Below are 27,096 nucleotides of genomic sequence, written 5' to 3'. Positions count from 1 at the left end.
AAAGATCATATCTTAACTGTAACATTTCAAGGAAGTTTTGGGAATGCTTTTGAAGTAACATGTTATACAATATTCTGAATAAAACACTGACACAATGCTTCATGATAACTAATGAAGAACATTATCTCACCCACATTGGGAAAGCGTTATAAGGATATCATTGAGGTCTTAGATACCGGGATGTTTTTATAAAACATATAAAGAATGTATCTTAAAGAACCTGGCAGTAGTTTTGGGAGTCCATCTTCCTGAAGGGTCCCTTTAGCTCATTCTTAACAGCAGCTCACAACATGACTCTCTCGCCACCTTTCTGTTTTCTGACCTGATGCTGGTCCCTCGAGAGTCACCTCTCTGTTTATAAAACCTTTTCATTCAAAGAATCTTTATCAGTGTCATGACACTTGTCCCAGATTATTATTAAGTGTTGGTCATGTTTCAACCTTCCTATTTACAGGTTGTAGTTCTGGAAATTGCATGATGGCACTGGAAACTAAAGGGTGTTTTATACTTTTCCTTGATTCTTAAAGTCTTTTGCAGTATGCATATTTCCTTCTCTACACATTATTGTGACCCTAATTGTCATAACCACACATTATTATTAATATTAGCTAATTTAACTTACTTTTACTTCCTTTTTTTTTTTTTTTGACCAGTGAGTGTCAGTTAAATCACTGTTTTGGTCCATTTACCTGTAGAAGGAAAAACCTGCAACAACTGATTTCCACCTACTTACACTTAAAACATTAAGTTCGAGCTGCTGCCTTAAATTTTAAGTAATGGAATTGTTGTTGTACCAGTCATTTGACTTAAATTATATTGAACTGACCAAAGAGAAACCAAAAGAAACAGAAAGCAAATTGTATCTGTCTGGCTGTGAGCCGTGGCTGGAGTTTGGTCCGCCGGAAAAAAAGAAATATTCGGCTGAGATCTGGGGGTTTTAGCTGAAGAGTAAATAAAATATCTCTGAGATGAATGTGCTTTTCAGTAAAACAGCCTTGTGTGAGATGTGTCTAGTGTTAAGCAGTTATTTTATACATCATACAGTTGTGTCCAAAAAAAAAAAGATATCCTGAAAATGTGTTTGTTAATAAAAAAAAAAGTAATTAATCATAAGGAGGCAGTAATAAAAGTGTATTTAAAGAAAAATGATTATTCAGTTGACAAAATTATTTTGATGATTGAAGACAAAGAAACAAATGTTTCAGTCTGCATGGGTACATTTTTTGGGTGGATTTTACTTGTCCTTTTAATAGCCTTTCTTAAGTAATCTTGGGTTTTTAATAGGCTAACATAGATTTATGACTTCAGGTGAAAATAACATTAACGACTTTAGTGTTAACAACACCTATAATAATAATTATTTGTGCACTTCCATCTAGGTTGTAATACATTGACAGTTTTTGGTCAACCAGTAAATAAGCCAAAACAATGCATGACCAGAGTTTTCACAATTTCTTGTAACAATGATGCAGATTATAATTAATTAATGAAACGTTTATGTACTCCACGTAAACCATTGAAATCGACTGAGAAATAAAACACGATTGTGCTTTTTATACAAAAAAAGAAAAAGACCTTTGAGTCTCGTTCAGCAAAAAGAACAAATCTTTTTTTAGAGTCATTTCGTTCATTTAAGCAAAATATAATTAAAATGTTACGTGCTACTTCCCTAACACATCTACTACTTATGCAAACGTTGATCACACTACAAACAATACAAAACTATAATGGTATAAGAAACAGAAAAAGATTTATTAATTGTTTACGTGGGTCTTTAGCTCACCTCACCTGTTATCTGACAAGTCTTCGGGTTTGAGTCGCTCATTCATCACGTTATAACTCCATAAACTTAACCAATGCAGTCAGAGCCGGAAAGAGAATTGATTAGTTCATCTCGAGTCTTTCGAGTCGTTCGTTCTTTTGTCACATGACGTGACAGCATTGGATAGAGAAATTAGTTAATTTACAACCTTGCTTACAAACGGGTGCATAGTTATTATTATTATTATTTACTCTTACAGTTACATGATGCGTGTCTGGTCTCAAATTGTAGCTTTTTATTTCTTAGTTTATAAATGTGTGAATTTCTGTCATGATGGTTCTTTTCCATAACACTGAATGTGGTAACAAAGGTAATGAACTAAAGAGTTGGTTATTATTATTATTATTATTAAGTATTTTTCCCTCAGACTGAATAGGTTACGCGTATGGGGCTGTCACGTGATGAACGAACGACTCAAAACCGAAGACTCGAAACAGGTGAACTAATTCAGTGCAGAACCTATAGGATGCTGCGCATGCGCGACTGAACGAATCACTCTCTGAGACGACTCGTTCTTCCCGAGTCACATTAAAGATTCGTTCAAAATGAACGAATCGTTCAAGAACGACCCATCACTACAGCCACTCATATTTGCCAAAACAGTCTGGCGGGGAAATTCAAACTGCCGTTTGAACTTTGACGATCCCGCTACTTTGGTTTTGTCTTTTGGAGCTTGTCTTGTGGAGCTACATTATTTCAAATGTAGACGCGCGGTATGCGCTGTATGCGCGCTCATAATGGAATTATTTTTTCCAGGCGCATCCGCGCAGCATCGAGATAAAAGGTGTGCTGGACTTCATGCGGCGCCATGAAAACCGATCGGCGGCTGACTTGAAGAAGTGCATGCTGGTTAGAAAATTTGTCCGACTTGAACCGGCGCCGACGTCACGTCACTGTCACGTGTGGCATCAAAGTACTGCGAGAGCGTTTCGAGAGCAGCCGGCTGACTCAGCCGCCGCAGTTTCTCCAGAGCGACTGCGGGAGCGCTGATGACGACACAGCTGTTTCACGATTGGCCAAATTCACCACATGACAACAATGACGTGTGTTTCTAACATCTTCAATTCCAATACAGCTCACAAATATTATTTTACTACGAAAATATCACAAAAGCTAAGCCAAACTTTGAACATTTTATAAAAAGAGATTAAACAAATGTTACTACATTAGATAAAATTAAGAACAAAAAAGCAAGAAAGACCTATGAAGCTTTTTGTTACTTTAAATTGTTGTAATTTTACCCCTGGCATGAATTGTTTCACTTTACATATTCTTATGAATGTTTATTTGTTTTTGTACTTGTGAGTTGTATGCTTTTACAAACCTTTGTATAATTTTTGTATAATAATAATAATAAAAAATACTGCCCACAAATCTGTTTTTAGAACAGTAAAAGCTTTTTTTACTGTATAGTCACAATGTTATAATGAGTCACATTTAATAATAAAAAAAACACTGATAAAGGCTTATTTGTATTTAAATAGTATCCCAGACAGCACACGTACGTCTGGCCGACGTTGGCCCAATATCGAACCGTCGGCCTCACTACCTGAAACATCTAATAAACATCGGCCAGGCGTAGGCCGATATAATTCGGTCAGTGCTCTGTTTTCCAGCTCATCAGTCGTCGGCCCTGAGTCGGTTCACGACATATTTATTTTATAGAAATTGTTTAGTGTCTTCGAAAAAGTCTGTTAGCATCTTAGCAGTTTTCAGGTAGGCTAACTCTAGATTGAGCTCGTGTTTATGAAACCCTGAGCTTTTAATCAAATATTCGAATAAAATAAAAATTGGACTGTGTCCTATGGTGTGACAGCAAAAATATAGAAGAAAAAAAAACTACAAATAACTTGAGAAAAATGTATCTTCATTCTTCAATCACAAAAATTGTCCTTAACACAAGAACAAATTACTTATATTGTCATTTAGATTTGGGTAACGTTAGTTTACAGTGGTTTGATTTGACAATATGACGTTGCAATATACATAAATGAGGTAAAACACTTCCCTTCAAATTCAAATGTCATCTGTGAGAAACGTTTCGGATCGTTTAGGCGCGCACATCTATAGATATTGTCATAAAGTAATATTATTTTATAAAATGCATATCGTAAATGAAGTAACGTTAAAACACTTACTTTTGGCGTTTTCCTCGTTAAAACCAACTTCCTCATCTGCTCCGGAGCATCACTAGTGAACGAAAATATCTCTCTGAGAAAAAGTTTAAGAGTGCACAGCAGATGAATATCACTACAAATCAATATGATGTTATAAAATACATATAGTAAATGAGGTAAAACACTTACTTTTCAGTGTTTTCCTTGTTAAAACCAACTTCCCCGTCTGCTCGCACGAGAAAGAAAATATCTCTCTAAAAAACATTTAGGAGAGCACAACACATAAGTATGGCTATAAATTAATATGATGTTATAAAATACATATTTTAAATGAGATTAAAACACTTACTTTCGGATATTCCCTTTTAGAAAAGTCCTCGTCTGTTCCGCATCGCGAGTGAAAGGAAATGCCACTGATAAACGTTTTAGGCGCACCCAACACATTGAAATAATTATAAAACGATATGATATTACAAAACACACTTTGTGAGTAGGATTAAACACTTTATATCGCCGTTTTCCGTCCTAATATGCTCCGCATCGCGAAACAAAGAAAATGGCGTCTGTGAAAAATATTTCAGACGGATTAGGCTCGCACGAGAAAATGTCCCGGATGTCACTAATAACTCTCAACAGTGTTAATGAGGGTAATTCTCCGTATTAACACCGGCCAGAGGGTGCTGTTTACACTAGCTAGTGTTAATCCTTTAAAATTCAACACCACAACTTTAACTCTTTACTCTAAAAGTCCTTAACACTGGGATTTCAACACTGGAGATTTTACTGTGTACTGTGTGAGAAGCTATTATCATATTATAAGTATAAATATAAGCTAATTATTTAAATATTTTATATGTTGCCACTGTAAAGCCTAAGCAGATTTAAGTAAATTTTATATGGAAATATTTATGCAAAGTTATGCACGTTGTAGGAAAGTCTTTCCCTTTAGTCGCATTTGATATTTAACCACTAGAGGCCGCATGTCTATAATCTTACTGATATCTATCTGCTATACCAACCCAGTCTCATAAAGCATTACGTTTAGACATTAAGTTCAGACTTTAAATGAGGGTCGAAAGCGCGGCCAGTGAAGGAAAGCAACAGCATGCTGCTCAATGATCGCTTGATCATGTTTGTCTCATTGTCATAATGGTTGGAAGCCAACTCGAAACCGAAACTAAAGTCTGATTGGTCGCACAGCTCTACTGCTAGCTCGCGCTTAATTTAAGTCCATTTCCCGCAAACTCTTCAGGCGTTTTTCTGTCGATTTAGATTTAAAGCTGTTATTGTTAAAATGGCGACAGGTAAGATTCAAAGTGGATACATGTATATGTACACATATAAGGTTTCCTCAATGATTTATGAAGTGTTCATGAAATATTAGCAAACATTTCGCAATTGCTTTCTTCATTTAGTTTGTTAAATAATTTTTCACTGCGCTTTTACATTTGTTTAATCGTGGCATTCAACACCAGGAAGAAACTAAACTTCTGTGATTCTTTGCACTTTGTTGATTTGTGGCAATAGGCTGTTTATTAATATTTCTATGGAGGCTATAGGTCAATAAGGATGAGTTGAAGTGTAATGTTGACACTGAGTATAAGGAAAATTATAATTTCACCAATTAAATTAGTGTTGATCGTCCCGGGTTACTTGACTGTAACCCTGTTCCCCAGCGGGAGCGAGATGCTGCGCTGAAAGCGCTATGGGAACATTCTTTGTTCGACCGGTTGTGAAGCACGTGTGTCAAACACGCCAAGAATTGGCCTAAATAACCTCGGTTGGTGACGTCATGATCACATGCACCTGCGGTATAAATAGACGTGACACGGAAACATCCTCAGGTTATACCTTTGTCTGAAAGGACGTCCAGGCACGACTACAGTGCGGCATTGAGGCGCAGCATCTCGTTCCGCTTTTCGGGAACAGGGTTACAGTCAAGTAACCGGGACGTTCCCCTATCAAAAGCTACTCGATGCTGCGCTGAAAGCGCTATGGGAACGAGAATACCCACGCCGCCGCACTGGAAGTGTCTGGACCCCCAACGTTGTGTAGTGTGTGCGCACAAACATGAAAGAGGTCTCAGACATGACTCTGGGATGTCGACTCAAGGACATGCGAGCCCGGAGTAACATGAACATCCAAACTATAGAATCTAACAAATGTGTGCGGAGAGGACCAACCTGCCGCATCACAAACTTGCTGCAAGGGGACACCTCTTGCCAAAGCCATGGAAGATGCAATCCCCTGGTTGAATGGGCCCTTACACCCAGAGGCGAAGCTTGACCACGCGCCTCATAGGCTGGGGCAATAGCATCCCTCACCCAATGTGACATAGTCTGTCGAGTGGCAGCCGCCCCGGTTGCGGCCTCCAAAACATACGCTGCTCCGACTTACGCCACTGGCTAGTGCGGTGGGCGTAAATCTGGAGAGCACGTACTGGACACAGTAAGTGAAGTTTCTCCTGCTCCGGTGTCGTGAACGGCGGAGGGCAGAAGGCTTCGAGAACGACCGGATTTATGGTCGAGAATGGAACCTTCGGAAGATAACTAGGGTGAGGATGCAAAATAGCTTTGACCAGCCCAGGGGCAAAATCTAGGCAGGATGACGAGACTGACAGAGCCTGCAAATCCCCAATTCTCTTCAGAGAAGTAATAGCTGTTAGAAAAACCATCTTTAGGGTCAGAAGCCTGACAGGCGCTGACTCTAGTGGTTCGAAGGGTGTCCACTAAGCCCTCAAGCACTATAGCTAGGTCCCATGAAGGAACTGTCGCCTAGTGGGCGGCCTCAACCGCTTAGCTCCTCGAATGAAGCGGGCAACTAGAGGGTGTTTCCCACGAAACCCCATCAATCAGAGCATGGCAAGCCGAGATGGCGGCCACGTAAGTTCTGAGAGTATTAGGACATGTTCCTGAGGACAGTTTCTCTTGCAGAAACTCCAGTACTGAAACAATCTGGCAGTGAGCTGGGTCTGCATGGTGTGTCGTACACCAACTTTCGAAAACGCGCCATTTACTGGCATAAGTTCTTCTAGTGGAGGGAGCCCTAGCGCTCAGAATAGTCTCTATTACATCGGCTGGAAGGCCAGCATGTCTCAGTTGGTCCCCCTCAGGGGCCAGACATGAAGGTTCCAGAGCTCGGGCCGGGGATGAAATATTGTCCCCTGTGCCTGAGAGAGAAGGTCCCTCCTCACCGGAGAGATATTAGATCTGAGAACCATATCCTGGTCGGCCAACGGGGCACTATCAGTAAGAGGCGAGACCCCTCTTGACGGACCTTGGCCAGGACTCCTGGGAGCAGAGCGACCGGGGGAAATGCGTAAAGACGCAGTCTGGGCCACACGTGGGCCATCGCGTCCAGACCCAGGGGAGCTGGATGAGTCAGAGAGAAGTAGAGGGGACATTGTGCTGTCTCCTGTGAAGCAAAGAGGTCCACCTCTGCTTCGTAAAATCTTTCCCAGATTTGACTGACTACTTCAGGGTGGAGTTTCCATTCCCCGTGTATCACAGCTTGTCTGGACAGCAAGTCTGCTCCCACATTCATATGTCCGGGGATGTAAATCGCCCTGAGGGACAGGAACTTGTCCTGTGCCCAAAGCAGAACCTGGTGCGCTAGCTCGTTCAAGCGGCGCGACCGCAGTCCACCCTGACGATTTATGTGAGACTACCGCCGTGTTGTCCACCCGCACTAGGACATGGTAGCCTCTTAACTGCTGGAGGAAGTATTTCAGGGCCAGAAATACAGCCTTCATTTCGAGGCAATTGATGTGCCATTCGAGAAGATGACCTCTCCAGATCCCTTGGGCTGGACGGCCATCTAAGACCGCTCCCAGCCCGTGAGGGATCGTCTGTCGTTAGCATCTTGCGGCGACAGCACGGACCTAGAGTGGGACCCAAAGTCAGAAACCGGGTCTGAACCACATAGAAAGGGTACGAAGCCCTGGCGCGTAACCCTTATTTGCCTCTGGGGATTGGCCCTTGGATGAAATCCCCTGGCTCTGAGCCACAACTGAAACGATCTCATGTGCAGGAGACCCAAGGGTATCACCGTGGATGCAGCTGCCATGAGACCTAGAACCCTCTGAAGGTAATGAACAGTAATCTTCTGGCCTAGCTTGATGTTCTTTAGGGCGTTTAGAATGGATTCGACGCGTGCAGGAGACAGCTGTGCCCGCATCGTGATCGAATCCCATACGACCCCCAAATACGTTGTCCTCTGAGCAGGAGAGAGAACGCTTTTCTTGGCGTTGAGTCTCAACCCCAGAGATTCGAGATGAGCTAGGGCGACATCCCGATGTCGGCGCTAGCTCCTGAGACTGAGCCAGAATCAGCCAGTCGTCTATGTAGTTTAAAATGCGGATGCCCTGGAGTCGAGGAGCCAGAGCTGCATCCATGCATTTGGTGTAAGTCTTGAGGTGACAAGGCTAGGCCGAGCGGAAGAACCCGATACTGGTAGGCTTCGCCCCGGCGAACCTCAGGAACTTCCTGTGTTGTGGCAATATTTCTATATGAAAATAAGCGTCCTTTAGATCGATAGTCACAAACCAATCCTCTGATTGATGTGAGAAACAATCATCTTGATTGTCAGCATTTTGAACTTGTATGTTCTGAGGTAGCGGTTCAACCCGCAAAGATCTAAAATCGGATGCAACCCCCATCTTTCTTGGGAACAAGAAAATACCGCTGTAATAGCCTGACTGTCTGTCTGGCAGGGGAACACGTTCTATGGCCCCTTTGTCCAGCAGAGTTTGCAACTCCTGTGTCAACAAATGCGCTCGTTCCGGTTTCACGGAAGTGGAGACCACGCCGTTGAAACGTGGAGGACGATATGTAAACTGAACCCTGTAGCCTCTCTCTACAGTCCTTTCTACCCACGGAGAGATATTTGGCAGTAGCTTCCACGCTGCCAGCTTCTCTGAAAGGGGCACTAGTTTTGACACTTCGCTTTGATGGGGGGATGTTAGATGTCTGGCATCCTGAAATGTGGCAGGAGGAAACCGAACACCTAACATTTCGCTGGAGACCGCTGGTCCCAAACGCCAGTGGCGGCGGAGATTGTACAGCGGCCCCCTGAGGGTGCCAGGAAGGAGCCTCTATTCTCTGTTGGAATTGTACGCGCCCCTCCCTGGGGGGACACACCCCCACGGTCCTGGGCGCACCAGCCTCAGGACTTCTTTTTGGCGGAGATGATGCTCCGCAGGTCCGGTCTCTTCGAGGCAGATTGAGAAGTGCGGCGAGCCGCTCCCAGTCTCTACGAGGCGCACGACCGCCACACTCTCCTTCTGGGCTTCTCGCCTCAGAAGAACCGGACCTGGTCGGGACTGGGTGGCCGACAGTCCCGACGCTGAGCACGGCGGGAGGAACCTCACAAACGCTTCTTCGTAGCGCTTCGCCTCCCGAAACCTAGTGGCGACCGTGTTGACAGCCTCGCCAAATAGGCCGGAAGGCGAGACGGGGGCATCAAGAAGGAAAGATCGATCCCTCTCCTTGATGCCCGTGAGGTTAAGCCACAGATGTCTCTCCGTGGAAACCATGGCAGCCATAGAACGGCCGATGGCACGGGCCGTCTGCTTGGTCGCACGGAGAGACAGATCTGTGGCCCGCCAAGCTCTGAAAATGCCTCCTCATCGATGGTGCCGCCTGTGCTCAAGTCTTTGAGCAGGTCAGCCTGGTACGCCTGCAGAACCGCCATGGTGTGCAGGGCAGCACCAGCCTGACCCGCTGCCTGAAAAGCTTTCCCCACCAGCGAGGATGTCATTCTACAAGGCTTGGTGGGGAGCATAGGCTTTTCAGGAGGATGAAGTCCCAGGAGAGATAGCCCTGGCGTCTCTTCCATCTGGGGCATCATGCTGTAGCCCGTGCCTTTGCATCCACGATAGTCGAATAAATCGACGTCGATGGCACGAACACGGGCGAATAGGGCTTACTCCATGACCGAACTAGCTCATCATGGAGATCGCCAAAGAAGGGAGAGACCGTCGCTGAGGCCTCTCCCCCCGACCACCTGACAGAAACCTGTCATCTAATTTTGAGCGCTTGGGGGTCTCGTGCTCCTGTGGCCAGTCTAGTTGTAAACGATCGACTGCTCGAGTTACCACCTCGAGTAACTCCTCATACGCTTTATCATCGCGAGAGGAGCGCTCTGAGGTGGCACTCTCCATCTCCACAGAAGCATGAGATGAGAATCCTTGGCCCGTTCAGAAGAAGCGCCGAAGCGCGCTTCAGAAGCGGACGCGAGGACCTCGTGATCCGGCGAGAGCGCGAGAGAAAGGGGGGGACCCGTCTCACGCGCCTCAGCCAGATCAACACGCGACCCCCAGGATTTTCCCGAGGGAGCGGCGGCTCGCTCGTCTTTGAAAAAAAGCGAGCCGCGCGCGAAGCACTTTGATAGGCAGAACATCGCAGTGCTCGCATTCTCCCTCGAGCCCGAGGGCAGCGTGCTCTTCCCCCAAACACTCAAAACAGAATCTGTGAGGATCGTCCTCCGAGATGAGCCTCTGACACGGAGGCACGCATCTCTTAACAGACTCTGCCATCTTACTAATATATATATCTTATATATTATATATCCTTTTTTTTTTTTCTTTCTCTCACACAACAAACCTGAGGATGTTTCCGTGTCACGTCTATTTATAACCTCGCAGGTGCATGTGATCATGACGTCACCAACCGAGGTTATTTAGGCCAATTCTTGGCGTGTTTGACACACGTGCTTCACAACCGGTCGAACAAAGAATGTTTTCCCATAGCGCTTTCAGCGCAGCATCGAGAGTAGCTTTTGATAGGGGAACTGCTTATCATCAGCACACTGTTCTGTACTCAATTAATTATAACAAATGCTTTTATAAATAATTTATAATTGCTAAACAATGTTCTCTCTCTCTCTCTCTCTGTCTGTCTGTGATTTCTCTCTCTAGCAGCAGCAGGTAGACGTAGTCCATTATTTGATCGTCCTGACAGTAAGTAAATTAAAGCACAAACATGTATGTGTTTGCTTTTATATGAAACAATATGGGTAAATCTCTAAAATGATAAAATGTCTGTGAAAAATATTATCATTACACAATTTTCAGTTTTTAACAGTTAAAAGTATTTGTTCACACCAAAATGAAAATATTTTGTCCAGATTTAATTTTCAATTTATATTGTTAAATAAAAAATGTGGATGTGAATAACTCCTGAAACTGTTGATTGATAAATTGATAAAGTCTTGTGTGTTTAAATGTCTCTTTGTGTGAGAGAGACCCAAAAAAGAAACCCAAATATAATAATTCCCTTGCAGGAGATACAATTACCTTCCTAAATAAAATCAGCTATATTTTTACATGAATAATGACCCACTTATACTGTGTGAGAAGCTATTATCATATTGTAAGTATGACTATAATGTATTTAAATAATTAGCTTATATGCTGCCACTGTAAAGCCTAATTAAATTTTATCTGGAAATATTTATGCACATATGCATGTTGTAGGAAAGTCGAGAACACGAGATCAAGGGAAATCATCAACTGTCAAATCCAGCTAACTGAGTTAGCAACGTACGTTGCTTGCTTTATGTATTTATTTATTTATTTTCATGGCTGACATTGGGCCTTCCTTTGGCTTGCTTGTGGCCCAAATCTGGCAAACAGGAGCGGACCGCCCAAGTGCCATCATTTAGGGGGACCATATGTGCTATTTTTCCCAGACATGTCCTTGCCAGGATTTGTTTTGGCTTTGTTTTCCTGTTTTCATGCTTGCTGAAGGTAATGATCGAGAAGTAGTTTGACCAATAACAAAATGCATACCCCACCTTTAAAAGCAGCGCGGCTCAGACCGATCAGTGTTTGACATCAAAGTACCTCGAGAGCGTTTTGAAAGCATAATGAACCGTCTGTATGGTATGGTCACACCAATCGGTCTGCACACGCAAACAAAGCCAAAACCTAGATATTTTAGGCAATATAGAAATCCTGGCCAGGAAAAATGGCACATATGGTCACCCTACATCATTCCACGTGGTATGTTGGCCAGATGAAAGAGTCAGGTGTGGGTCTGATCTGGGCCTCAGGAATTTTGCTATCTGGGATAAAACTACCATAAAACTCTTCCAGACAGATCTGGGCCTGAACAAGGAACTTTGTTTAAAGCAACTACAGCAACTTTGTTTGAGGAACAGATTGGCGTAAGTTGCAATATCCGTCAACTTTGAAGAACAGATTGGCGTAAATTGTCATGGATTGAAAAATATTACAGTCCGTAATAGCTGAGATCTCGTTTGAGCTTATTTATACGTCACAACAGTGATGTCAGACACCATACAGGACTCTTAATACAGAGGCCCAGAGAAAACATGATCTCAGCATGTTGCAGTTGAAGCTGTTTCTGTGTTTTGTGTTATTCAAACAAGAAAACATCAAGATTTGCAAAGAGTGACAAAATCCTCATGAAAGGTTTACTTGATATTTTACCATCAGTGCTCGTGTTAAATCTGTTTGTTCTGTTGAATATTTAATATGAAATTCTTGTGCAGTGTTTGTTATTGCATTTTGTTTGTGCGTTTGTGCTGTTTTTCAGTGAGTGATCTGAGGATTGTGCTGATAGGTAAGAATGGATCAGAAAACAGACGAGTGGCAAACACTATACTGGGTAGAGCAGCGCTTGACAGTGACGCTCCATATTATTTACAGCAGTCCAGTGACAGAATCAGTGAAGAGGTGGAGGAGAAAAAGATCACAGTCTTCAATCCTCATCTGCTCCAGACACATTTCCCACAGGGAGTGATAATAGAGGGAGTGAGAGAGTGTGTGTCTCTGTCTGCTCCAGGACCTCATGTGTTTGTACTCGTACTGCAGAATAAGGACTTCAATGAGAACGACAGACACAGAGTGAAATATGTGCTGAACCTCTTCAGTAAGCAGGCCATGAAACACACTATAGTGCTGACTACTGATGAAGAGACACGCAGATCAATATTAGCTTCTAGGAATAACACTATTCATGGTTTAATAAAGGAGTGTGGAGGAGGACATCTGAAGTTTAATACAGTAAGCACAGGATGGCGCTCTGAGATGTTCAGAAAGACAGAAGAGATACTCAAGAAAGAATGTAAAGAATGTCTCATCTGTAACATGTTTGAGGATGAAGGTGAAGAAACATCAGAGGATGAAGATCAGAGCAGATCTGGAGCTTCAGTCAGAGACGACGACGAAGAGGAGAAGGATTCTGGCCTCAAAGAGAGCACAAAACAGCAAGTGACGGAGGAGGTTTGTCAAATATTTTCTTTGCGGGTAATACTTCTAAGAATATGATCATAAATTACTGTTTTGTTCTTTTATAGTTACGTTGTCTTAGAGAAAAAAAAAATGACATGGAGAAAAATAAGGAGCACTACTGTGTGACTTAAACTAGTATTTATTTTTACTGATCTGTTTTGCTTTGGTTGAAAACAAAAATGCAAATATTTTTGAAAAGACATTTGACAGAAAAACAAAGTTTTGTAGGGTTCATTTGGGGTTTTTTTCCTTTTTTTTTCTTCGATGGTGAATTCATCTTTCCACTTTGGAAGTGGGTAAATGATAATATAATTGTTCATTTTGTGTGAAATGTTCCTCTTAAGGCTGTAGCGTGAGTGCAGACAGTCTGTATGTTGTTATAGATCCAGACACAGAGAGTGGATTCACCCAAACCTTCAGTTTATAAAAGAATGTACTGCAATCTAATTATATTCTAATGAATGTTTTCAGTGAGGACTACTGGGAAACCAAAGCTGAACATTGTGCTGTGTGGAAATAATCCAACACTCAAGAACTCAGTGTCTAGAATATTTATAGGGGTAACGAGTAAACCTCAGAAAGAGAGGAGAAAGAGTGTGTGAAGAGAGAGGAGAATATAGATGGTCGTCAGATCAGTGTAATACAGCTTCCAGCTCTCTCTCGTCTCTCAGAGGAGGAAGTGATGCGGGAGACTCTCCGCTGTGTGTCTCTCTGTGATCCTGGAGTTCATCAGTTCATCCTCGTTACTCCTGTTACTCCACTTACTAATGAAGACAGAGCAGAAATGGAGAAGATTAAAGGAATATTTAACTCACAAGAGCACTTCATGGTGCTTTTCATTACTGAACTCACTGTTGACCAAAGTGTGTCAGATTTTGTAGAATCCACAGAATCTCAGAGGATTGTGAGTCTCTATGGGAGCTGGTGCAGTGTGACGGGGTTAAAGGACCAGAGAAACTCTCAACAGATCTTAAAGATTCTAGATGTTATAGACAGCATGAAGACTGAACCCTATTCTCTTCAGATGTATTTGAGAGCTCCAGAGAAGAGAGTCAGACATGATCTACAGGAGAAACTGAGAGTGAGAGACAATGAAATCAAAGAGGAGAAGATCCAGACACTGGGTGAGTGATTCATTTATTGTTCTGAATAAAGAATGTTCGGGAGGATAAAATAATCTGTTAGTTTACAGGTTTTTTTACAGTTCAGTACATCTATACTGGCTAAACCATGCATGAATAAATACCATTTTATACATAAGTTACCTATTTGATAGGGGAAAAATAGACTCAATAATATAATTTTACACCTTTTTTGTGAGTAAAATTGTTAACACTGAAGACCCTGAAGACTGGAAAACTCTACACAACAGATTTTTACCCAGTCTTTTATTTCTACTGCCAGTATTTGCTCCTGCATTTTTCTTTTTACCTTCAGTTTATTCTTTTGACAGATCCAGAGGTGTGAAGCTGAATCTGGTTGTGTGTGGGAGTAACGGAGGATTAAAATCCTTCATCTCAAACCTGATCCTGAAGCAGAGCGAGAGAAGATCAGAGCTCAGCTCAGAGTGTGTGAGGAGAGACGTGGAGCTTGATGGACGTCTGATCAGTCTGCTGGAGCTTCCAGCTCTGTTCAACACTCAGCTCTCAGAGGAGGAAGTGATGCGTCAGACTCACCGCTGTGTGTCTCTCTGTCATCCTGGAGTTCATGTTTTCATCTTCATCATTCCTGATGCTCAACTGACTGATGAAGATAAAGCAGAAACAGAGAAGATCCAGAAGATATTCAGCTCAAGAATCAACAAACACATCATGATCCTCATAAAGCAGAATCCAGAGCATCAGACAGCAGAACTAAATGAAGAAACACAGTCTGTCATTCAGAGATTTGGAGGACGACATCAGTTCATTGACCTGAACACACAAGTGTCTGTGTTGATGGAGAAACTGGAGCAGATGGTTGAGGAAAACAGTGGTGATTGTTTCTCCACAGAGACATTGATGGAGGCACAGATGGAGAAACTGATGACATTTTAAGAAATGAAGAGGAAAATCTATTCATTAGAGACGTTTTTTAGTCACAAGGTAATGATCTGCAGAGATTAAACACTTTTCATGATGGTTAAAGTCTACACAGGCATGTGTGATAAAAATAACATTATATGCAAACAAAATGATTAGCACATGACGCTTCAGTATAAATGATACACAGATTATACACAGTATGAATTATATTCTATTCTATGATGATCTTCATAATTCATCATAATTACTTGAAATTCAATATATTGTTTTTAATTAGGATCCAAGCCCCAAGGGGCGAAGCACCCTATTGTTTTTAGGGCCCAAGCCACTAAGGTGCAGGGCCCTATTGTTCTCCTGAGGATTATAATTAGTGCCCAAGCCCATGGGGCAAAAGGCCCTATTGATTTCCTTAAGACTCTTCTCATTATTTTTTCAAGGTTTTTGGGTGTTACATGTGCATGTATTTTTGTTATTTTTTGTCTGTCCGCTAGGGGGCTGGAAACTTGTTATCTATGTTTGTGATTGAGCAGATTACCTACAGCGGTGGATCATCAGCGCGTGTTGAAAAGAAGCCACGCAGCTGCATTTGGGGGCGGGACTTGAGTGGCCGTCCAGACGAGGAGATGTGTTCTCCTTTCTACTTTTGCTCTCCTGACTAGTTCCTCCCATTCGTGGTTCCTATTTTCGTATTATTTTAAATAAAGTTCCCTATGAATCGAGCCTTGTTGTGTTGTCCCTCATTATGTTATAGCCTTGGGCGTAACATTGTGGCTTTTGGGGCCCTTAACATGCTCAAAATCTCTTGAAAATTGTCACACAATTGGAATCTGTGGCCATTAGAGCCGGACAGAGACTGTTACATGGACGTGGCAGAGAGCACACACAGAGTGCTGCATCCATAGCCCCTGGGAGGAGCTAAATAATGCACAATAATCGCACACATCCATTATTTCCTGGACAAGAGTGCATTCTACGCCTTAGACTGGGACGACAGATTGAATATCAGGGGTGTAAGGTGCTGTTCTTTCCAGATTATACGCCGGAGATAATGGAACAACGTCAGAGCTTCAGCGAGGTGTTGCAAATGTTAAGAGAGCCTAAAGTGTGTCACGTTCTGTGCTTCCCCACCAAGCTTTGCTTCACCCATAATGGAAATACAACAATGTCTACATGTCCCACGGGCGCAAAGCTATATACTGTATAGACAAAGATCTCAGGAAAGTTGCTGGGACGGGTCAAGAATAAATGTAGGAACTGTAAGTGGATATTATGTTTTTTTTTGTCTTTTCTTTTTTGAATAAGACTTGGTTGTGGAGTTGTATTTTTCTTTTACATACTATTTTCAATCTCATTTTACTTACTTTAGTTGGAAGTGTTAGTTTAATTTATTACCCTCAATTTTTTAAGAAAATGTTTGATTTAAACCCATCTGGGTGCAAATGTTGTTATAGGTGTTGATTTCAGTTGTTATTTATGTCCATTTTAGACTGATCATCTTCAGTCACCTCCTAACATAACCTCAGCACAGATCCTCAATAGTTTGATTGAAGACAGGAACATGGTAGATATTCAGAGGTTGTAACACCCTGCAGATAGGGAGAACTCATTTTACTCACACGTTCATAAATCTTATACTAGGATCGACAGTTTTTGGTTACTTCTGAACTGATACACAGAGTAACTGGGACACAGTACCATAACATGTTGATATCAGACCATAGTCCCATTTAACTTGAGTTTAACAATATTCTGCTACGACAAAACTATTATTGGTCAGATTCAGTTTTATGGGATATCCTTAAGGCAGTCTTGAGGGCTCATATTATTGCTTATGAAACTGCCAATAAGAAAAATAGTAATAGTAGGCTTTTAATAATTGAAAATGTATTTACAACATTAGAGGGAATATAGAAAATCTGGATTACAACAAGATTACAATAAGATTTAAAATATGTAATATAATTCTGTTCTAGGCAAAATAGTTAAATTGAAACAAAAACACTTTAAATTGGGTGAAAAGCCAGAAACTTTATTAGCGAGACAATTAAGGGTTGAGCAAAAAAAGCAAACCATTCACCAAATTAAATCAAAAACAGCTGAAACTGTAACCAGTCCTGAAAAAAATTATGAATCTTTTAGGGATTTTTATTCTGATCTTTATTCCTCAAAATGCAACCTTCTCTAATGAAATTGCAAAAGAGGACCTCGAAGGCTCATTTTCTGAAGCAGGCATCTTAGACGCCATCAGGTCTTTTCCGTCTGGCAGAGCACCAGATCCAGATGGCTTTGGATGTGAATTTGATAAAGCCTTCCCTTTAAAACTAGCCCCTTACTTCTTGAGGATGATTAATGACTCATAAAACTGGCAGGCTGCCCAATTCATTACATGAGGCCAATGTTTGTGTTCTGTTAAAGAAAGGAAAAGACAACACCGACCCGGTGTAATGTATTGTACGTTGCTTCAGAGGTATTGCAAGTATTAAATACAACAATAATAAAACTATCCATTGACATTAAAAAGGAAATCTACTTTTGGTACTTAAGTACTTTTAAAAGCAAATACTTCTGTACTTTTACTTAAGTAATGGAGTTGTGTACTTTGTCCGCCTCTGATCATCAAACACATGAAGAACAATTGTGACATTTTAACACTGTTAAATAGTTTTCATAATGGTATACTAAATTAAATAAGTTAAAATTCTGCCTTTATTCACAAGGCTTTAGAATTTAAAAACAGCACATTTGTGCACCGATGTGTTGCGTTAAATATATTTGTCTTAACCATATTCTCACAATGACTGCAATCACCACATCTGTAATTTCCCACATTTGAGCATAACCAGGACAACTTTAACCAGTTTTGCTCGGACTAATTTAATAAGTAATTTATTATATGGTACCAGAACAAAAGCAACCGAAGCCATAAAAACACGTTTCAAACTCACATGCCACAAACACAAGCAGAACAAAACTAATTTGAGAAACATTTTCTCAAAAGCCCACAATAACAACCCTTAAAAACATTCAGCTTGATCTGAAACAGGCCTGAACTGTGATATTTATCTGGCTGAGTCCTCCTTCAAGTTAGTTTCCGCTCACAAGCTTCTGCTGATCTTCCATTTTAAAGAAGAAATGTTGCACGAGTGTTGGATTAGTCATCTACTGGTGTGCTAGATAGTGTTTTGGGCTGTCAATCATATTTAAGCTGTGACTGCTGATGGATTCACTTTATTTCAGTGTAAAGATGTTTTGAGTTAAAAAGAAGATTGTGAGGTTCATATTAGCAGGAGAGAGAAATGTTCCACTCACAAACTAGACCCACGCAGTGACCACAAACATCCAGCAGAAGCTGTTTATCCACCGACAGATCAAACCAGACACACTGATGTTTGTACAGATAAAACAAAGAAGGACACATTTTGTCTCAAAATCCAGTGAATTACATAAATATCGTTTGCCTGTGTTGCCACAACTAAATTTATGAGAGAACGTTAATAAAAACATACTTATTGTTGTTTTTGTTTTTTTTTAAGTGTAGATTCGCTACCGAAGTGTAGTCGTGCTATCAGAGATTGCTCTTTGATAGAGATTTTCTTAAGAAAGCCACATTTCTGGCATTTGTAAAACCACTTTTTTCCATCTTAAAGGGACAGTTCACCCAAAAATGAAGGCCATCCAAGATGTAGGTCACTTAAATATTTTCTTCAGTAGAAGAGTAAAGAACATTTTTGGCTGAAACCGGTCCTTTGTGATTCATAAGATGCAAGTAAAAAAAGCATATAAGAATACAAAATTAATACCTGAGTTCTGATGATATAGCCTATTGAGGTACATAATATTTAGTATTTTAATATAAAAAGGTAATGAAAGATAATGTTTTATCTGTACACTTAAAAAAATGGTATGAGCTATCTTCATGAAAAAAAAAAAAAAAAAATATATATATATATATATATATATATATGGTAACAATATTACACATAATATTTTTGAGTAGTTTTTAACACTTGACTTTTCAGTGGAATCTACCTGAATAAATTGTGTAATATCTCCTAAATTATTTAATATATGACGCAATGAATTTAATATAATTAGTGAAATATACTCATTTATTTTAAGTTGATTCTCAAAAGTCTGTGCATTTTGAGGAAGGCCGGTTTGTATTTGACTTAAAAGTGTGCCGCCAGCCAGACAGCTGAAGTAGGACAATACTTGATAAATACTGGAAGATGCTGCTCATTGAGCAAAGCCTCATGCCTCACAGTGATATACATGCAGTTATCCAGAACCATCAGCTCTACTCAATGTGACAAACTCTTTCAAATGTCAAACATAACTGAATATTAAACATTAATAGATGTTTCCCTTCACTCAAAAACACATAAAATAGCACTTCATTTCAATATTTACTCTCCATATCCAGCCATATGCAAAGCAAACTGGGAACTAATTAAACTGTAAATTAAGCTAATTCTCTTCAAATTAATAGGTAGCCTTTTTTTTTTTTGTTTAATCAGTTCCTCAATTCAAGCCTCAAAACTCCTTAAGTTTCCTTAATAAAAATGAGGAAAACATATCTCTTGGTTTTATTGGTGAAATGTTCTCAATATTTTCTATACAACACTGAATCACAATTTATTTAATAAAATATACACACTATTTTTAATTATCACCTTCATTTTTTTTTAATGAAAATTACAAGACCCATGATTAATTTTTTACAGTGTATATGTGGTCTTCTCTTTAAAATTTTGTAGGCATACACATAACGTGTACATGAAGAAAAAAAAATTCTATTGGTATAAGACGCTTAATAATGATGTAAATATTTCCAAATAATGTAAAACTGTATAAGCTGTGGTCTGCTGAACCTTGTATTCCTCCAGAGGGCGCTGGACATAATAAATGCAATAAAACATAAACAGACTCTTGAACCTCAAAGTTAGAAAACTTTATTGATAAAAGCAAACAGATTGCAAACGGACAGCGGCAGTAAACTGAGATATGTGTGTCTATTTATTTGTGTTATGAATCTGAGGGAAATATAAACAATAAAGCCTTTCAAACTTAAAAAAAAAAAAAAATCTGACACTGAAAGAGATGCAAGCTCAAATAATCATCAATACTTGTGACAAAAACACTAGAAGAACAAACACACACACACACACACACACACTTGAAGAACCTTTAAAGTTCAGCATCTGCTTTAGATTTCAATCATTTCTGAAAAAGATGAACATATAAAGCCATAAATAATTATCAGAAAATATTTGTACATGTTTTTGAGAACATCATCAATCATGTACCTGATGAGTGTTTGATCTTGTTCAGCTCTTCTGGATCTGATGTCATAAACCAGAAGAAGGACAGTAGCCACGCCCACCAGAGCAGAGAGGACCAATCGGATCACAGCTTCAGTAGAACCACAGCAGTGGACAGATTCTGAGGAATAAACACATCAGACTGAGATCAGCTCAGTCAATAAACACTAATATCAGCTCTAATATCAGCGCCGCTGTACCTGAACATGTGTGACAGAGTCGACTGATGTCCAGATGTTGAGTCTGGTTGCTGATGGGATTGTTGAGCACACAGCTGTAGGTGTTTTTATCCTGATATTCCACCTCCAGAGGTAGAGAGAGACTGATGCTGAGATCAGACGCACTGATGCTGGACAATAAACTGTGTCCTTTGAACCAGGAGAGAGTCACATGACTCACATTCACCACCGAACACACCAGTGAACAATATGATGAAGATGATGATGAAGAGCAGTTTGAAGAGTTACTGATGATGACAGGAACCGGCAGACGAGCTGAAGATGGTTCAGTTGTTTTCAGTGATTGTTTATACAGTCTGTCATCTCAAAATTTAAAATGATTCAAAAGTGAATATTTGAAACACAGGACAAATGATCTCTACTCACCGTACACACAAACTCTGAATGCTTTTGATGGCTCCCAACCTATATATATACCACCTAGATAATAAACTCCAGCGTGTTCAGTTGTGATGTTTGTGATGGTCAGAGATCCAGTCTGTTTGTCCAGCTTGTACCGATATTTCAGTGTGTCTCTTAATTTCACAAACGCACCGTGCTTGAAAGCTATAAAAACTGGCGAATAAGGTCTTCTTGTTTCAGTGTGATTAAAGTTGAGAGTGACTGAATCTCCCTCCGTCACTGATATTTCTTCTGTATCACCAAACACACAGAGAACAAACAGAAGCAGGGTTTGTCACAGACTTTCAAACTTTATTACAGTAAGCAGTTAGTAGTTAACATTTCAAATAAAAATATATAACAGCAGAAGCAAAATGGTGTGTTGAATAATAATATTTCTGATGACTGAAAAATACAACAGATTAAACAAAATGTTTTACTCACCATAGACAATGAGAATGAAACCTATGGCGTCTTGTTTGGTCAGTAGGCTATAAAATCCTTTATGTTCAGTTGTGGTGTCTGTGATGGTCAGAGATCCAGTTTGATTGTCCAGCTTCAGTCTGTCTCTGAATCTCCCGTCAAGAACATCATCATATACAGTCATGTTGTTGGACTGTTTATTGATTTCAGCTAATAAAATACGTTTAAACCAAAACATCCACCGAATCTGATCACCATCCTTCATTTCAGTGAGACCAGAAGGTAGCGTGACTGAATCTCCCTTCTTCACTGGCATTGTTAGAACTGATTCACATGAAATACACCTGGGGACATGGAGGTAATCAAGATTAAAACTTTAAATACACTAAAAGTTTAAAAGTTTTAAAAACACATTTCAAACTCACCAACCAGACACCACAAACACAAACAGAACAAAAGTAATGTGAGAAACATTTTCTTCATCGGTTCACTGAAAAGCCCACGATAGAGATGCTGAAAATGACTGAAAGCACTCTCGACTGAACTGATATTTATCTGTTGAATCTTCTCTCGACAGGATTCAGACTCTTGACACAGTTTCCTTTCTCAGAGGAAGTCATGAAAATGAAGACATTTTTGCTCATCTGACATTTTAAAGTGAACTGGCTCTGCGTGAATGAAATGTTGCATAATGTTGGATCAGATATCGGTATTTAATGTTGTGAGCTGTCAAGATTTGGTGTTGATGAGAAATGTTTGAGTTCATAATGAGGTGATTAGGCATCATATTGATCACAGATTCTGGTATCTTGGTGAATCTGAGCAAAATAACTCTTTTGAAACTCTAATTGAAACACATGTGAGTTTACTTGGTCTTCTTCTGGAGAAACTGAGGCGTGTAGAGGCCTGTATTAATGTTTCCGGTGACACTTTCTATGAAGCCTGTGTTTATAATACATTATAAGGGTATTCTTAAGGCATTATAATGAATGCATAATACAATATATATATATATACTGTATATATAAAAACAACTTATGATTATTCATGAGATGATACAACATATTATAACAACAATTATAGTACATTATAATACTTACGTATTTGTGCTTATAACTTTTAAGAGTATGATTATTTATAACACAATGAACATCATATTAAATCTACTTCATTTATAATGGACTATATCATATCTTGACATTGTTTATTTAAGATCTGCACAGTATCTGAGCAAAATACAGTGACAATTTGTCCTTAATGCTTCTCCACAGACTATAGACAAGACAGAAAACAATAAGATACCATTCTCTGTGTGTACTTAGATCCTATTGTTAGAGCGCCACCTTCTGGCTGAAACATGCAAAGAAACGAAAGCGCGTCTGAATCTGCCTCATCTAAATTAATGCCCAGGAGCTGATATATTAAAAATAATTTTTATAAATTTGTATCTGCTTATTGTATTCATAAGAATAATTAAAGAAACCACATCTATATATATTAAGTTTCTACAATATATAAATAGATTGTAGAAACTTAATTTCCTGTAAAGCTGCTTTGCAACGATTTGTATCTTAAATATCGTTGTATCGTTGAATTGAATTGAGCATCTTCCGTATTTGGTTTATGGTTTCAAAAGGAAAATAAATGGACGCATGGAATTAGTAAATTAGTAAATATAAAATCTTTTTTTCCCCTCCTCTGCGGGCGGGCGCTGGTCAGATCTCTATCAGTGTTTTTCTTTTCCAATTTATTAAGAAATAAATTGGATATAAATAAATGCAGCAACGTTTCCTTAATGATTTATGAAGTATTTATGAAATATTACCCAACAGTATACATTTGTTTGCTCTGTTTAGTTTAGTTTAGTTTATTAAATTATACTTCACTGTGCTTTTTCATTTATGTTTAATCGTGGCATATGAACACCAGGAAGAAACTAAACAGTCTGGGATTCTTCAAACTTCTTTGATTAGTGGCAATAGCCTATTTATTCATATTATTTTATGTAGGCTATAGATCATTATGAGTTGAAGTGTAATTTTGACACACTGTAGATGATCTGAGGACAAGAAAAATATAGCTAATTTCACCAATCAAATATAGTGTTGATCTGTGTATCACATAGGCTTTTATAAATAATTTATAACGGCTAAACCATCTGTTCTCTCTGTGTATATGTGTGTGTGTGTGATTTTTCTTCTCCAGCAGCAGCAGGTAGACACAGCCCAGATCTTGTTCGTCCTGACAGTAAGTAAATGAATGCACTGGCAACAATATTAAGATTTGTTAAACATTTATTAGTTGTAATATTCAGTTTGTAACAGTTAAAGTATAAGTTCACACAAAAATGAAAATAATAATTATTCCCAGTAGGAAATTACTCGCATATGTGTGGCTTTCCCAAAACTGTTTTATTGATAAAGTTGCTTGTGTTTAAATGTCTCATTGTGTGTGAGAGACAGAACACGATGCAGATCAGTGTTTATTCAAACTGTCTGATGAGAAATACCCCCAAATATAATAATTCAGGAGAAATAATTCTCTTCCTAAGTTATAAAATCAGCTATATTTTTACATGTATCGAAAGACCAACTTATGTTGTGTAAAAAAATATTAGGCATCATCTTATGAGTATAAACATAAATTATTATTTTTTTAATTATGTAATAATTTAACTTTTTTTTTTTTTTAAGCAACCGTAAAGCCAAAGCAAATTCAAGAATATTTAATATGAAGAAATGTAACAATATTTTATCTGGAAATATTATATCATATTAAGTTTATTTTCTACCCACATTAAAATAAAATAAAATAATACAAATAAAACAGCATTAAAATAAAACATTAAATTCAGATTTATCTGTAAAGCACATTTCACAATGAATATAATTCTGAAGCAACATATGGAAATTATTCGTATATAACTATATTTGTATAGTTCTGTATTTATTGGTCTTTAATGAAAGATGCTCTTTTTCATTAAATCAAAGCTGACACTGATTTTCACCCTCATTCTCCAAAAATGATGAAGGCCACCATAAAAGTATCATAAAACTCGTCCATACAGATCTGGGTCTAAATTGCAGGTCTTCTGGAAGTGAGTATAAGGGTTTTTATGAATCTTTGCAAATCACCTTTCTTAATAATGTGTTAGTTAGCCAGCTGAAGTTTTGTATGCTCCATAGATATATATACCTAGATGCATTATGGACTGTTTCTATGGGCCGCGATACGTAAGCCATCCACTATTTTTGGAACGGTCTGTGAACCTTTGAGCACATTGACTGTGTGTGTCTACAACAGCAAGTTATACGCTTGTATATCTTTGAATATTCATTGATTATTATGGTGAATGCGAGATAGCTGACACGTCAACGTATCTGGAGCGGTCGAATAGGGAATTTACACATATCTATGGTCTGCTCGTCACTCCACGGAAGAGAGGGGCGGAGTCAGCAGAGCTCACTAGCATTTAAAGTCACATGGACTAGATCAGCGTGCTGAAAACAGAGCTGATTTTGACAGGATAAAGAAGGTGTTTTTTACACTAGCATTGAGAAATTTAACCAAAGTATGTTATAGACTTTTTGTTAAGACCCTAAGGAATCATATCAACTTGTGTAAAATGGGTATCCAATGATCCCTTTAAATTTCCCGGTATGAATCAGAAACCGCTTCAGGGAACTGAACAAACCAATCAAAGTGATTCACAAATCAATTCAGACCATTTTGCAGGCTTGTTTGTTCAAGGCCTTGAATAGAATCAACTCAAAAGAGTCGGAGGAGGGACCGGCTTGATTGCATCCTTTGCCAGGAGGACAGCAATCTCCTCACACAAGACAAGTGCGACTCAGACTGCCACCGAAGTCTTGAGAGCGCCGCTGAGCTTGGGGGGGTCGCCTGGCGAACTGAATCGCATAGCCGAGTCGGATTGTGCGAATGAGCCAGCAGGACGGGTTGGGCAGCGCAAGCCACGCCCCCAAACTCCGTGCAAGTGGCACCAAAGGGACAATCGACATACCCGCGGTGGTGCAGCGGAGGGGAGCAGAGCTGGATGGTACAGAAGGTGTTGTGTTCTGACACATCCCCTCCGAACTTCCCAGGTCCCCGGGGTGACTGGCCAGAGATGCGTGGAGAGGCATTGCGTCTCCCAACCGCAATCTCTTGGCTGCTGGAAAGAGGGGGCATCGCAGGTGAGAGTGAGGAGGCAGTGCGTCGCACGCTGTCAGTCTGCGAGCCTTCGGGGAAAGGAGCGGCGCTGTCCTCGCCATCTCCTGAGATCGAGCAGCTTTCCACATCTCCGGGTTGCCTGTGTCAGGGCCGCTTTATCGGCCCTCCCTGGACGATATCAGGGGCCAGCTGGAACACGGGGGGCGCCTCGCTCCCGCAAGAGGCTCGAAGCGCCGGCCTAGGCCTCAGACACAAATAAACTTTTGAATCACCACATTCCAAGACGAATCTAAAGATTCTCCCTCAGCCCATCCAAGCAACAGATGGCAAGTGTTAATTGTGAGTAGCTATGCATAAATCGATAATCGAATAAACAAACAAACAAAAAAAAAGATTTAATCGGGAGATTAATCACGAGATCTACACTTATGCAAGGGACTTATGCAAGGATCTTGTTTGTGGACTTCAGCTCCGCTTTCAACACCATCATCTCGGACACCTTTCAGAACAAACTGACTCAGCTCTCTGTACCCACCTCCATCTGTCAGTGGATCACCAGCTTCCTGACAGACAGGCAGCAGCTAGTGAGGCTGGGAAAACACACATCCAGCACCCGCACCATCAGCACTGGAGCTCCTCAGGGCTGCATTCTCTCCCCACTACTCTTCTCCCTCTACACAAATGACTGCACATCTAAAGACCCCTCTGTCAAACTCCTGAAGTTTGCAGACGACACCACAGTCATCGGCCTCATCCACGACGGCGACGAGTCTGCTTACAGACAAGAGGTTGAGCAGCTGGCTGTCTGGTGCAGTCACAACAACCTGGAGCTGAACACGCTCAAAACTGTGGAGATGATAGTGGACTTCAGGAGAAACCCCCCTCCTCTCCCCCCACTCACCATCATGAACAGCACTGTGGCTGCAGTGGAGTCATTCAGGTTCCTGGGCACCACCATCTCTCAGGACCTGAAGTGGGACAATCACATTGACTCCATCGTGAAAAAGGCCCAGCAGAGGTTGTACTTCCTTCGTCAGCTGAAAAGTTCAACCTGCCACAGGAGCTGCTGAAACAGTTTTATTCAGCTGTTATTGAGTCGGTTCTGTGCTCCTCCATAACTGTCTGGTTTGGGTCAGCCAGCAAATCAGATCTAAGAAGACTTCAACGGACTGTTAGGACAGCAGAAAAGATCATTGGTGTGCACCTGCCCAGCCTTCAGGACTTGTACAACTCCAGAGTGAAGAAACGGGCAGGTAACATCATCAAAGACCCCTCTCACCCCGGACACAACCTGTTTGCACTTCTCCCTTCAGGCAGACGCTACAGATCTCTGTGCACTAGAA

The 27,096-nt window shown here is 40.3% G+C and overlaps 2 protein-coding genes across 2 annotated transcripts; one reads left to right on the top strand and one right to left on the bottom strand.

The window, feature by feature from the left end:
• The first annotated feature begins 11,906 nt into the window (after window positions 1-11,906).
• Window positions 11,907-14,317, top strand: LOC131530101 (GTPase IMAP family member 7-like). Its single transcript, XM_058760222.1, has 3 exons — window positions 11,907-11,967; window positions 12,498-13,186; window positions 13,667-14,317. The coding sequence occupies exons 1-3, from the start codon at window positions 11,907-11,909 to the stop codon at window positions 13,667-13,669; spliced, it is 753 nt and encodes a 250-aa protein (XP_058616205.1). The 3' UTR covers window positions 13,670-14,317.
• Window positions 14,182-21,899, bottom strand: LOC131530100 (SLAM family member 5-like). Its single transcript, XM_058760221.1, has 4 exons — window positions 21,605-21,899; window positions 20,741-21,034; window positions 20,545-20,661; window positions 14,182-14,216 (listed from the first exon to the last, which is right to left on the bottom strand). The coding sequence occupies exons 1-4, from the start codon at window positions 21,897-21,899 to the stop codon at window positions 14,182-14,184; spliced, it is 741 nt and encodes a 246-aa protein (XP_058616204.1).
• Between the last annotated feature and the right edge of the window lie 5,197 nt (window positions 21,900-27,096).

The sequence above is a fragment of the Onychostoma macrolepis genome, chromosome 22 (genome assembly GCF_012432095.1).
Source record: "Onychostoma macrolepis isolate SWU-2019 chromosome 22, ASM1243209v1, whole genome shotgun sequence".
Classification (NCBI taxonomy): domain Eukaryota; kingdom Metazoa; phylum Chordata; class Actinopteri; order Cypriniformes; family Cyprinidae; genus Onychostoma; species Onychostoma macrolepis.
Note: the sequence above shows the minus strand (reverse complement) of the source record. Positions and strands in the feature narration are given on the sequence as shown.